Consider the following 15,138-nt stretch of genomic DNA (forward strand, 5'->3'; position numbering starts at 1 on the left):
AAAATCTTTCTGTTTAAGCATGAAGTTGCAGTAAAATTATAAAAAACTACAACACGGTACTTGTCATGTTTTTCTTCTACGATCTTTATTTATATCCTTGAAAATGTATAGAGAAAGTAATCGTTCGCGGTATAAATAAGAATTTTCTTTAACGGGAAGATGATTGGAAGTATGTTTAATTAGATGAAATCATTATACTGAAGCATTATTTGAAATCGTTATACGTCAGAATTTTGTAAATTTTAAATTAAAAGTGGGTAGATAATTAATACAATTCAACCTCGGTTATTCGGAAGTTTAAAACGAGAGCTAAAATCCTCTGAGAGGGTTGTGGAGATTTTATCTCGTCGAATTTTTCAAGAGAAGTTTAGTAACTGTGTATAATAATCAATCGTGTAATCATTTATATAATTTCTGAAGAACTCGTAAGAGTTTTTGATTCTTTTGTAGATTTTTATGTCATTAATAATACTTATCGATCAATAGTTGTACTTCTATTCAAAAGTCGTATAAGAAACATTATACTTCTAATATATCTCTAATACTTGATATATATTATGAATTTCAAATTACTTTTTTTAATGAGAACTTTTTTCGATATAACAACACCCGAACCTTTTTAACCATATAAAATATTACATTAATCCCTTAATATCTTTTAATGGCTACCTAATTTATTGTATTTTGGTGCATATGTAATAAATACGCTGAGAACGATAAATTTAAATTACGGCTATAATACTTTTAGCTGTTTTCAATCAAAACAGATCATGTTTGCCAAAATGAATAAATTACAAATTTATTAAACTTAACCCTAATCCTAACTTAACGCCACTTGAATTTTACTATATATAAATGTATAATAAATAAAAGAGAACTGTGTAAAAAATATAATACGGAAACATTTTTCCACGTTATTCAAGAAAATATCGTACATTTTTAATTCATAATATCGATTCAATTTAATTCAGTACCTTTTTAATATCATAATATCAGTACCTTTTTACATCATATATATTTATATTCTACAGTAATGATACTTTATTTTTATTTTCATTTTTCTATATTTTTCTTTGTAACTCTTTTCAACGATCCTAGTAGATGAGTGTGAACATATGATTACTATTTTTCATTTATTTCATAAAAATGTTTTATTCTACGTACCCGTGTATTACATCATATTCGAAATACACTTGATAACGATCGTTAATATCAGAATTCATAGAAACATTAAAATTCATAGAAAACTATAAAAACATGGAAAAACATGTTCTTTATATTTTATGGTATTTTTTAATGTCAAGGACAGTTGCTAGATTTTGTTGAAAAAATAAACAAATTATTAAACACATTGTTCAGTCACGTTATTTAGTTCACTAAACTTTTGTATAAGCCCCTTACATTCATTAAGTCTTTTTTGCGGTTACAGAGAAACGTAGAAATCTCTCGATCGTCAGTGTGGAGGGAAGAAATCGATCTGAAGAACATGACACAGTATCATCTGACACGAATCTGGACGTTAATCGCAGTGGTATGTATACACATACAATTAAAAGTTGTAAATATAAAGAAATGAAATTGAAGTTTTTAATGAATTTAATTATAACTTTAATAACCTGTTGAATTTTGTTTTATCACATTCTTTATATCATTCTTCGTATAGTAGTTAGATGAATAAATTTAAACATTAACATTAACAATCACCCTCTTTATTCAATTGCGTTTCTTGCACGCTTCACAATCATAGTTTAACCAATTAGAAAGCACTCATGATGCGCGCACACACACACCCTTACTACTACCTCTGCAATAAATTTAATCGTTATACTTGATAATAATTATCAATATCTTTCTACGCATTAAAATCTACCTTAAAAATTGAATAATTATTTCAACAAAATTATCAACTTCATTTTTAAATTTACGTAATATCATTTTATGGTTTGTACTAAATCTTTATGAAACGAACAGTTATCACGAAAACTCTAACAATTGTATAACGTAATAAAAATGTCTTTTGTATTTTGAACAAGAATGAATGAATTTAAACAAGATAGAAATGCAAATTTAAAAATGAATAACACAGTGGTCAAGAGTATCTTAACTGCAAGTTTACATTGTAGCAACACGAAAAGTTCAATGCAGTGAAATAGAATACACTTACTTTGTAGTAGTTTCCACCACTGATAATTTTAGACAGGTATTTAAAAAAATATTTAAGACATGACAAGACATATAAAATGTAATAAGGAAAAGGAGAAATATCAGATCATTAGAAATACCTAATTATAGGAGAATTTCGTAAATACTTTTATGCAAAAACTCATGAGAGGGGTCGAAAATGTAAATAATAAGAGCCATAAAATATTGTTCAACAAATATTTATATTATGCTTATAAAATTTAATACTATTATTTATAGAGTTTACAATACTGATTGTTTATTTTTATTCAAGTATAGCAATCTTCTACATTTTCTCACAGCATTATTAACATTTAATCGGTTTAAGAACAAAATTTCGAAGAGGAGCAACGAAAGTAAATGAACGATGCTTGAAAAATATTCCAGTTTTCAAATTGATTAGTAAGTTCTTTCCTTTAACATGTCGTCTCTAAACCAAAACCGTCTTCCTTCGTCTTCCTTCGTTCAATTAAAAATATTTAGTTATAATTTCATAATAGACTGCACATTATAACATTACTCTAAAGGTAAACAACAGTTCAAACATTTCAACGTATTTTGAAAAATGAGAAAATGATTGATGAGGACATTTAGATAGAACCTTATTTAAGGGGGCGGGGGGCAGTTACGTGTTTCAATGGGGTCATCATACAAAGGATAATACCGCGACGAACTAAATAAAAAGCAAGAATACAAGCTAGAAAACAATAAATTAAATGAATTAATAATTGTACCTATATATACAGAGTGTTGCGCGTAATTTGAACAATTCACTATCACTATGAAACAGATGAAAAGATAAAAAGGAATTTCATTAAACGAAATTAAGGAGTATCATGTAATATATGGTTTAGTGTACGTGATAATTCCGTAAGTGCCTTTCAAATACCTTCAGATTATCTACATTCTTCAAATAGAATTGTTAAATTTTTATACACCAATTGATCTTTTGTTCTCCATAAGAAAAGAATGAAAGGCGATTAGTTTAAAAGATATCTCAATATAAATTTTATAAGACTTTGCACTATGGTGGTTACGAAAAGACGCGGAGAAATACTCTTGTGTTCATGTTTTCCTTGTCTTTCGTACACTAAATTTGACAAAATTAAAATTGCAATACTTCTTTAAACTAAGCGCCAACCGTGGAGAATCAAAAAACCCATCGATTTACCTATAAAAAACATTAGAATTCTATTTAGAAAGGTATAAGCGACGTACAAATTTTTAAAACACTACATCTTTGGCATAAACACTTTGTCAACACATTTAATTCCGTTTTATGAAACCTTTTTCCATCTTTCATCGTTTCAGAATCGCGTGGTCACAATTGTGTAAGACACTCTGCATATCTAAAGAAGAAATTTAAATTATCGTTCTGAATATGTATAACTCTTTGAATATTTCATTCTTGTTGCATCATCAATAAAATAAATATAGGCGACAAGTTTAGAGACTATTTTGTTTGCTTAACGGTCTTCTTCGGGAAATACTGAAAACCTACGTTTATTGCAAACCATCTACGATAGTAAAATTCATGTAAAAAAATATTAACTCACTGTGTACCATTACCGTCCCATCTTTACGAATGTCACGTTGTACACACACGTCGCACCAGTCGTTAAGGGAATAATATAATTTTAATGCGAAGCATTTAAGCATTACTTGCAAACAAATTTTATTACGAGTCTTCTACTCGCTATTAACCATCGATGTCAACTATTTTGTGGTTACTTACAACATACTTTCATATGTATATTTTAGTATTTTTACACGTTCAGATTTTAATGCATTTTCTCTCTGTTCATTTTTTTAAATATAGCACGATGTTTTTATTAATGAAGCACGCTACATTTATCGGAAGAACATTTTATAAAAATAATATAACTGAATATTAGATTTCAAGCTTTTACGATGGTAGGATGTCATGTATTGAAACCAGTTTCAGGTCTGCTCCAAAGAAGTAGACTGCAATGTTTACGAAACGTTGGCGCAAAGTGCAAGTGTAATATTGACACGACTGTTCCCGTGAAAGCAATAACATGACAATATGACTAAATAGGGTGCAAATTTTTCCAATATAATCATGACAGTCGCGCCAAATTATAGCGCTAATATAATTTCAAAGTGTTTTATATAACACGCACAATATACACATTGAAGTTTCTTGCGGTCACTGTATGCAGTTCACTAGTCAGATAATAAAGTAAGTTGGAATGTTCATAAAAGCAATGTGCAATGTTCGGGCCAAAGCACAACATACTAATAAAAACATAATTGAAATCCGAACAACCTGAGAAATGTCACCCAAGAATCGTAAAAGTTTGATCTAAAAGCTTACTTCGTTAACGATTGTACACATATCTTATCGTGTTGGTTTGTTTAGGGCACGTGATAAAAATCGAACTAGAGCTGAAGGAAGCTCCGGACGACATGATCGTCGGATCGACACCATTCAAATTGGACGTGACCGATGAAATCAATTCGACCTATCCAGATGGTGAGTTCAAAAACCCAAGAGACAAACCCTCGTTATTTGTACATAATTCGAAAATCACGCTTGGTCCTCGATTCACTTTGCTATTTCAAATTGAGAAATTGCAGAAGATCGAAGAGACAAGCGTACATATCTTTAAATTTTACCGTGGGGAAATCGACTTTTTCACGTTTTATTGAACCAGCACGTTTAAATAAGCGAATGTGTCCCTATACGTGAATGTGTAGACAGGTGTGTATCTATTGTACAGAAAATCTTAGCGATTGAAGTATCTTTTGTTTCTTTTTAACGCTTGATGCGCGTGTCCTCTTTCGTTTTATTCTATACCAGACACTAATGCGCACAGTATTGTTTTCATGCTAAAATAAATAAATAAAATAGGAAAAATATGAAATTACAGAAAGGACATGTCGACGTGTATTAGAAAAACTAGCACATTTCATTTGTCTTGCGACGACTAGCAGATTTCAATTTACTACGAAGAAAAGTACGTGCCATCGTTTTCACCGATAATCAGCATGTGTGTAATGAATCGCTGTGCGATTCGGCAGATATACGTTTCTAATCATGCAATGCACACGAGTGACATTACACGATTAGAAACATATAAATACGTACGCTGCAATGTCGTTCATATGCATCGATTTCCAACACTCTTGATATCCACGATTATTATCGGTAACTCAAGTAATTTTTTTAGAATGGTTACCGTGAAATAAATTTCATGGGCTAAAAAATGTTCAACACTGGATAATTTAAATAACATCCGAAGAAAGAGATGTCCTGGTGTGCATGTTTCCAATCCTTCTGGTCATCTGAAACAAGGAATCCAACGGATTCTTAATCAGTAAAGATGTCGCTATCGCCCCTACGTCGGAGAAGTAAAAAAAATTTTTTTTACAAAATGGTGGCCGTTTTTTTTTAACAGTTCCACAGTTTTTAAAAATAGTTAAAAATTAAAATTTTTGACTTTAATCTAGTAAGCGACAGAGGGACATATAGAGAAGATTCATGCAAAATTTCAAATAAATCGGTTCGGTAGAACTTGAGATATCGTGCATGCCAGCTTGAAAAGAGTAGTTTCCAGAAAAACGCGTTTAAAGTTTTGAGTATAGTTTCACGCAGTTTTACTCACATAATGGTACGGTATACTTAGATTATTTCAATCGGCGATTCCCGTTCCATACAATGGACCTTCCTCCACTTCAAAATGTTCATTCTCTGAAGTTCGTTCGTGTAGACGAGCAGTCCTGGCTTCCTTTGAAGCATCCGAAGCTCGGATTTCAGAGCGTTCGATCGGAGTTTCGTCCCGTTTGACAGCGAACGCGTAGTCTTCTCGACCAATCGTGATTCCCATAACGTTGAGTATTTTTAAAATGGGTATAAAACCTTCATTAAAAATACTAACAGCGAGAAAAGTAGCAATTTCAATGGTCCGCGTTCCTGCATGAGTGTGTTTCGGAGCAAAAGTCCATATCAAGGAATTTAACGATTCGTTATTATTCTGAGTTTCAGAACACAAACATCGTTCTAACAAGGTATTTGCAGATAAACTTTCAGAGATTGGCTTTATAACTTTCAATACATCGTCATTTGGAGGAGGATTTTCATGGACAAATTCATCGATAGCGCCCTCAGCCACAGCTTTTTGCTTTTTGGTCGATTTGTTCCGGTCAGACCAGTTTAGTTGCCGCGTCACCAAAATCGCTGTAACGCGGTAAATAATGGGAATTTTGAAAAATCCTTTTGAGGACATACTCTTGAATGTCTAAACTTTGGAAATATAAAAAGAAAAAAATTTCGATTTTATCAAATTTCTAGACTAGAATATCCCCTTAATTCTTCAAAGATTCGTCCTTCTGTGTGGCTACATTACGTTCGCATCATATAATTTTCTTTCTTAGCGTAGATTATGGAAAATTCAGGACCAATGTGAAGCAAAAATCTTTGGCACGAAAATTTCGCGCAGGGCACAGGCTCCTTCTATCCGCCGTTTTTGCCATGAGAAATCGCTGAAAGGTCGGCTATCGAAATTCCTGTCGTGTTCGCTTGAGTAACCAGTACGTCGCATTACTGTCAGACATTCATTAGAATCTTAGATCTTGCTTCGTTAGAATTGAAATTTAATTAACTCAATTTGATATTCCACATAAGGAAACAAATGAAAAGCGTCAAGTTACGTACCTTAGCTTTCGAGTTATAGAAGCAAATTAAAGAAAATGTTTCGAGTTTTCGCCTCGTTTCCTTAAAGGAAGCCTGTTCCTTAAAGCACCATCGTAAATCGCTAGGATGGATCCATTGTATGATCACCATGATCTATATCCAAGTTTTTGTTTTTGGGGTCACTTATAATCTACCGTGAACTCAACGTAAGCGAACAATATACACGACGGTGAGGAAAGATGCAAAATGGATTTGAGATTATTCGAAGAACACCTGGTATTTTCGAGTGAATACGTGCATGAATACGAAATTAAGGCATAGAGCAGCGTGTGTGAGGTACGAGATAGACACGTTGAACGTTTTCTTTAAACATTCATAACTTGAAGAGTGAAGCATGCAAGACATATGTATATTCATAAGATGTTTCTTAGTTATTTATTATATAAACACTTTTTTCACGATCGCAGGATAATAGGAAGAAAGAAACTTGAAATGCAAATTCGAAAAGGATAAAAAATGGTAGAAAAAATGAAAATACGAATGTTCTAATAATCATTCTACAATATCTATCTTTTTTTACGCGTGGAAATTCTTTAAATATACTTTTCGAAAAAAAGATGAAATATTAAAAGAAAAAAGGTAGGAAGTGGTACAAATGAACAAATATGAAGACAAAGTTAGTACATTTTTCAAGTAGCGTTATATCGTGCACGCTATATTCGAGCTCGAGTATTGTTGGAATTACAGGAAATAAGTAAGGCTCAGGAGTGTACAAAGAACCGAAGCTTACTGGATTTTGAGTGATTTAGCAAGTAGGTTTTTATTGCTGTCTCTTGCACCCTTTGTGTGGATTCGCACACTACGATTCACTTTTGCATAGTCTCCCTTCGTAGACACTCTCCGTGCTTTCATTACCTTTGTGATTAGAAGAAGGAGTTTTACAGAGCTGGGTAAAATTTCGAGAAAAAATATTTTCAATAGTGTTTTAAGTAGTAGTTATTCTATGATTCGAAGAAAATAGTATTTTAAATAGAAAGTGAGATATTGGCAAATAAAGTATATTCATTTTGTCGAGTTAAAGAATATGATAAAATATTTGAATATTTTATTATATTCTGAATGAGTATTTAAAATATATTTTATTCCTTGAAAATAAAAATAAATTGAGTACAGAAATAATAATATTAAGACGTATACATATATATAGACACTTTCCTTAGACTGCCCATTAATATACATACTTGTACGAAGAGCATTATATATGCACATATGGATACCTTCTCACACAACATTAGCATATGCGAAATTTTGCTGACAAAAACACATTAACAGTTTTACTAAATTGATACAAGGTGGGACAAAAATTCCTGGGTGTTTTCTATTGTAGTAACTATAATAACAGTGAAGTGGTCACCACTTCTAAGAAAACTCTACATCTGGTCTTTTTAGTTTTCTCAAGCACTGAAGCCATCGACAGTATAAAACAGTATATTAACAGTACTATAAACAGTAGACAGGCAACGATGGTGTCGCGTAATTTTAAATGATAACCAATTAATTCAGTAAATGGCTGCCTTTATTGGTAACACAGTTAAGTTTTTCGTACGAAAAGATTACATGAACTGTCGCAGACCCGTCTCGTACCATCAAGGAGGAAAGCTCGGTGTGGTTGTGCCCTTTTGAACTAAGAACGTGGATTCGTCGTTCATATTTTTCTGTAGAAAAGTGAGGGTAACGATCCGCGATGCCCATTTGTTAATAAATGAAACTATGAAGACAAAGAAAAGCATATGTGGCTCATGGGCATCCTTGTTCATGGGAAAAGCCTGTTATTTCGCTAGACACCCGCTTTCTCCGTAATTGGTAAAAGCGTGCAAAAACATAAGAACCATCCGTAAACCGAAAATACTTATATGAATAGAAATGAAACTGAACAGATTCGGTTTATGGTATTTCCTTAGGTTTGTTGCGGGTCGGTGTAACAATGCGTAGGTCTTGGCGGCCAGACCGTGAGGAACCTCGCAAGGACCATCGCATTTGGCGTAACACGTGGAAAGCAGAACTCGATCCGTAACAATAGCTTCGGGGCTTTCAGTCATAGGGTAACACTGCCAGCGTGCGGATCTGGACCAGCTCAAATTATATTCCTACGTGTACTTACACTTCTATATTCAAATATATTTTCTACTTTACAATTCATCCACGCGTTTTACGTTATACGTATGCGATAAAGTAACATGTCGACAAAATGTCAATTTTAAACTCACTGTACGATCGTAACAGCAGTGAAATTGAGACTCAAATCGCGTTGACAAGTGTTGAAACAGTTTTCCATGTACAGTTATTTATTGGTTGCTATGTAACGTGTAAATAGCGTGACCAAATCCGATATCGATAACTTACCGCACAAATATCGTATGTTCACTTTTTGTAAAATTTGAGCTTTCATATACAACAAATAATTATTGACTGGCTTTTTATGGTATATAAAAGTCACATAAATTTGTTCAAAATAATATTTTTATTTATTATATGTTCCTCGATCTGTTAACAATTTACTGAATTTTTAAAACTGTTTTTCTCAAGAACACTGCAAGTGGACACACAATATTTGTGCATTTAGCCATCGATACGATCTTCTGTTAGAGCGAACAGGATTAAAAAGGATTAAAATGCACGCAGAAACTATAACATTTGTCAACTAAATGTATTTTCTTTTTAAATCTGGCTATCTCCTGCAAAGTTTGACAAATCTCTGAGAACCGCATAGATTCTCGATATTTGGTGTCGATTTTAGTGTTTGATTTCTACGTGTGACCATCGTCGCGCCGCTCAGATTATCCTCACAAACGCGCAATTTCAAACATAGCACTCGCTCTAACTCTACTTATCTACCTCTCAAGACACAGCAGCTGTATGCATTGACCAAATTAGATAGTTTGCCAATAGAGTCAGCAACATCGAAATTTACGATTTATTTGAAGTAATTCACAATATTGCTAGAATACTGCATGTATTTGGACCAAGTTATAGCTTTCAAACGGTAGAAGATAAGAAGAAATTTATTAGGTAAAATTAGATGAGTTTAAATCACTCTGAAAGAGGAGGCACTTTGAAGATTTTAAAAACATCCCTATTTTTAGCGAATTATAAGCTTATTGTCTTCCTCGTTTCATACTATTTTTTATTGAGAAACGTTACTGTTTCTGATAACTTGGGATGGCTTTCATTGGATATATGACGTGTTTATGAAATATCTTTATTTATTTACAGAAAATATAGAAAACGATAAGTCTAATAATAATAATAATAATAAGCATGAAGATTACATTTTCGGCTATAACTTGATTTATTAAAGTTTATTACTATGAAACGAAAGGGTATTATTTCATACATTTTGAAACTCGTTTTCGTATGCTGGAGAGGGTGAGAATGTACAAAATTGCAATCTTACAATGATTCTCGAGTTATAGAGGTTCAATTTACTAAGGTCCAACTGTATAAAAATATGTGGACATATTATTATTTCAATATTAAAAATATGAAGACCTATTGTTGGGATTTTTTATCCAAATGGCACGATATTCGATTCAATTTTCTTTTAAAGATTAATACGCGATAAAAATATCGTCATCTTAATATCGGCGTCTGTTTAAGTGTCAAATTATACATATATAGATACGATCAGCAATGAGTCATATAACCAAAATAGAAACAATACAAGCCAAAATCCTTAGAACAATAGTAAACGCCCCATGGTACGTTAGAAACGAGGGCATACGGAAAGACCTCGGAATACCAACGGTCAAGGAGGAGATTACCAGATTCGCAACAAGATACAGAACAAGAATAGAAATACACCCGAACCAGCTAGCAGCTGAAACGTGCAACACAACAAATATCGCAAGAAGACTAAAAAGCAAACACCCAATAGACCTCATAAAAGATATAACTTAGAAAAAAAAAAAAAAAATATAGATACGATGAAGAAAATCTTTCCAAATTAGTCAAGAGTCTATCGTGATTCTGGCAATTATATCTGAAATTAGTTAGCATTTCAACGAATTATGTATTTTATTTTAATATACCATCGATAAGATTTTAACTAAACAGTTTATATTTCATATGACATTTACATTGACTCCAGAAGAAGATAAAAAGTAGTGCTATTAATTTATATATCTTAATGATATTCATTATAAATGATGATATTGTTATTATAAACCGACCAAGGTTTCCACATACTTATAAGCAGTAGTATATATACTTAATGGTAGGTTAAGTGCTAATGTAAGTTCGTAAACTAGATCATATCGTGACTGATACATTAATGAACATGCAAAGCTTTGGGGATGCTCTTCTAAGGTGCAAAACTATGCTGACCAGTTTAGTAATGCACTATCTGGTTCTGTGATGCAGAGATCAGATGGGAATTGAGACTTGCAAGAGAAGGTTATAACATAAATGAGCGCTTTCTAAATGAAATTAGAAATTTAAAGTTTATAGATCGGTTAACGTAATCACATCCTAAAATACTGTCATTTATTTTCATAAAGAAATAGCTTTTCTTGTGTTTTTAATCGTTCTATGAATATATACCCATAGCACACGAATTATTATTACACGGAGCCTGCACGACGTATCTTTTTGCCAAAAATTGCAAGTGTATTGCAACATAAAACAAAGCGTAACTCAAATCAAAGTTATATTCAGCATGTAGTTGTACATGAAAGTATTTGAACACTCCTAGAAACTTTTTATATATATTACACAAAACATTTTTGTTGAGGTTATTAGATGTATGAACAGAGGAACGCGTAGATAAATTGTAAAGTAGAAAATATATTTTAATACAGAAGTGTAAATACAAGTAATAATATAATTTGAGCTGGTCCAGATTCGCACGCTAGCAGTGTTACCCTTAAGGGCATCAACTATAAAAAATGCTAAAATTTATAATGGGTTTTCAAGATTATTGAGGAAACGTAATAAGGGTGTTTAGACATCTGGTGGCCATCTTACCCGAGGGATGGAATCTGGTTTATATAGAGAGTCACGGGACGTAACAATATCAAAGAGCTAAAGGAAAACCTTTCGGTATTCTTCTTTTTTATTTAATTTGTACTCTATAATTTGTCCAGAGTTTGTCTATTTTATTCCTTTAGTGAGGTCAGTGGGGTGTTTTCTCTTTAGTCTTCTTTTTATGAGGGTTTTGCTCTTTTCACCTCAAGCTGGTTTAGATGTGTTGCCATTCTATCCTTGCATTATTTTTTTTATTATTTGCGTTTATTTTACAATCAATTCTCGTTAGAGAATTTTAAGTAAATTTATCTGGCGTGGTACTATGACATGGTTAATAAGTGTTTATAGTATGTTTGATTCTATTTGAATCTAGTGCTTAGGTTTAAGGTATAATGTCTTTTTAGTCTGCGGATCTGTTCCGACGTGTCGAGTAGTTGAATAATTAGAGGGTTTTGGTGGTTGTTAGCTCTTGTGCTGTGTCTGTTGCTAAATTTGGATAATTCTTCTTTAACTGTGGGCATCTTGAGGTCGTGATGTATCGTTTCGTTGGTGACGTACCAAGGTGCGTCTATTAGGGATCTTAAGGTTTTCGATTGGAATCGTTGAAGAATTTCTATGTTGGAATTACTTGCTGTTCCCCATAGTTGGGGAACAGCATATTCCATAGGTCCAAACAGGTTTTAATATGGCTTTGTATAGTGTAATTTTACTTTGCATGTTTAAGTTGGAACGTCGGCCGATGAGCCAGTAGAATTTTTAAAATTTTGCTTTGATTTGTTTGGTTTTATCTAAAATATGTTGTTTCCATATCAATCTTCTGTCCAAAATCATGCCCAGATATCTGACTGATTCTTTATCTGGAATAGGTATATTATTTATTTTGCGTATCTCCCGATTTCTTCTTTGACCGCTGGTATTTTTAGGTCTTTGCATATATCCTCGTTTCTGACATACCATAGGGCTGATACCACGGGGATATTTTCCATGCTGAGTTTAGAGTTTCGACTTCTTAGCCTAGTTACCCAGTAGCTTCTTTTTATCGATATTCTGTATACGCTGTCGATGGCTTCAGTGCTTGAGAAAACTAAAAAGACCAGATGTAGAGTTTTCTTAGAAGTGGTGACCACTTGAACAATCGTGAAGTTCATTAGCATTGTAACGATTATTGTCGTTATATTGGAAAATTCGTAATGGATCTGAAAATATATATAGAAGTTACATGATACTTATTTGGAGCATTCATTCTGCAAAGAGCACCAAAGAATTTGCACAGTCAATTATTTACTATAAACCACAAAATATACCTAGTAATACCACCTTTAGCACTAATTGTATACTTAAAACTGTTATTCATATAAAAAAAACATACAAAAATATACAACAAAAGTTTTTCCTCCGAAGCTTACTTTTCGAGAAATTCAAGTTCGCAAATATGTTAAGTATATTTGAATTTGTCTGATTACGGACTGGGTATGAGTAAATCATCAATGGGGTGTTATAATAGATGCGAAAATAACTAAGAAACGAAGAATAAAATTTTTCTGTTTAAAGTTTCATTTTCAAGAAAATAGAGCTTGAACGTGTTTTGTTACGAATCGGCCTGATACACGCGTATGATAAATTTTCAAAATTATTTTTCTCGTAAACACACCGTCTTATGAAAAATTTTTATTCCACATTTGCAACTTATTTTCACGTAGAATAACCTCCTGTCGATTATTTAGTCCTGCCCAGTTCGAAATTAACCATGTTCAAGTATATTTGATAAATTTTTAAACTCGATTTTTTTCAAATACTAAGCTTCGAACGAAGATATTCTCTTCCCGCTTGTACATAACTTTCGGCCACACCTTGTATATTTTTTCGGACACGGTTATATAAGACCATATACAAATGTAATTCGAAATTTTTGCTGTTATAATTACGAGAGACGTGTTTCATTACAGTGCTAAGCTAACACCGCTAATGAAATTTTAACAAGTTTCATATAATGCACAAAATACCTATTCATAAAAAATTCTGTGATAAGTCTATAAATATTTTCATGAGCCACTGTACATTTAAAATATGGATATATCCTGTTTAAATTGTCAATGTGTAAAAAATGTATACAGAACTTGTGAATTTTACGAATCGACATGACGAGAAAGCTTGTTACATTTTAGACTGATTTTCTTAAAAAGTTATTGAAGATATACAACTTTGTGCGATGTGCTCAAATTTGTCTCGTTACTGCCTTTAACAGCAGATAAGATCATATGATCTCATTTAGAAAAGTTATGATCACCTTGATCGTTAGTGTCCCATCAACTAATTGTCAGCTGCCACAATAGTTCCTTTTTCTTTAAAATAACAATAACTGCTTATAAGTTAGCTAAAATTATGTTCTAAAGATCTATCCATTCTCTAAAATTTGTTTACTCTAATTTTAAATCAGCAGCAGAAACGTTGTGTGTGTAGCGTAGTTTATATTGTAACATGAAGCTGCATACTGATTGCTGCTTGACTGGAATATTATCTATATTAATACGTATTTAAATATATGTATGTATATGATAACCAGATTGCAAATGTTTATGCAAACTTATATTTCTATGAATATGACTAAATGTAAACAATAGAACCTAAGCAGAAATTTCTCTCATCTATTAAATCTTGTTATAAATATTATGCTTTGGATATTTTATACATTTTTGCATATTTAGTGCATTCTTTAAATTTTCTATAAATGCATAAACAGTCTAATAACCTTATCGTTTGAATCGTATATAAATGAAAACTGCAAAACTATAATAAATCATTGCGAAATAAATATAATAACCTTTCCATATAAGGTTTTCATTACCAATTGTAATCAACTAAATATCATTGTTATCTTTAATTTGTATCGATCGTCTAACGATAAATTAGTTTACCATCGGAAGTTGAATTATTCAGGGAAGCACAGATGTTCTATACAGTACACCTTTGTTATCTCCTGTGCCATGAAATTACATGCTGATTTAGCAAGGTCTTTGTTAACAGAAGCATCACGGCGCACCACGGTACATACTACAATATATATGAAGATATACCATTTCAAACCACTGCATGTAATTCGATAGTATTTTCCATGATGAGAAGAAATATTTATTTCCTTTGGTATCAAGTATTTGTGAATAAACCTCGTGTGAGGTTTGTTTCGGTTTAAGCATCGAAAGAATTATGGACTTTTTTAATAGGTGTTTCGACCGTTCGCGAAGAGACGCGATCACTTGGTAGCACGTCGTCGTAAATTC

At 32.3% G+C, this 15,138-nt stretch overlaps 1 protein-coding gene across 1 annotated transcript in view; it reads left to right on the forward strand.

Annotated features, from left to right (window-relative positions):
* The window catches only part of LOC132911159 (uncharacterized), a 326,329-nt gene that overhangs the window by 263,918 nt on the left and 47,273 nt on the right, over positions 1 to 15,138 (forward strand). The window contains exons 2-3 of the mRNA XM_060967569.1: positions 1,430 to 1,531; positions 4,565 to 4,678. Coding sequence (XP_060823552.1) covers positions 4,612 to 4,678 — 67 coding nt within the window. The 5' untranslated portion in view covers positions 1,430 to 1,531; positions 4,565 to 4,611. The remainder of the gene's footprint in view (positions 1 to 1,429; positions 1,532 to 4,564; positions 4,679 to 15,138) is intronic.

This window comes from Bombus pascuorum, chromosome 10 (genome assembly GCF_905332965.1).
Source record: "Bombus pascuorum chromosome 10, iyBomPasc1.1, whole genome shotgun sequence".
NCBI lineage: Eukaryota > Metazoa > Arthropoda > Insecta > Hymenoptera > Apidae > Bombus > Bombus pascuorum.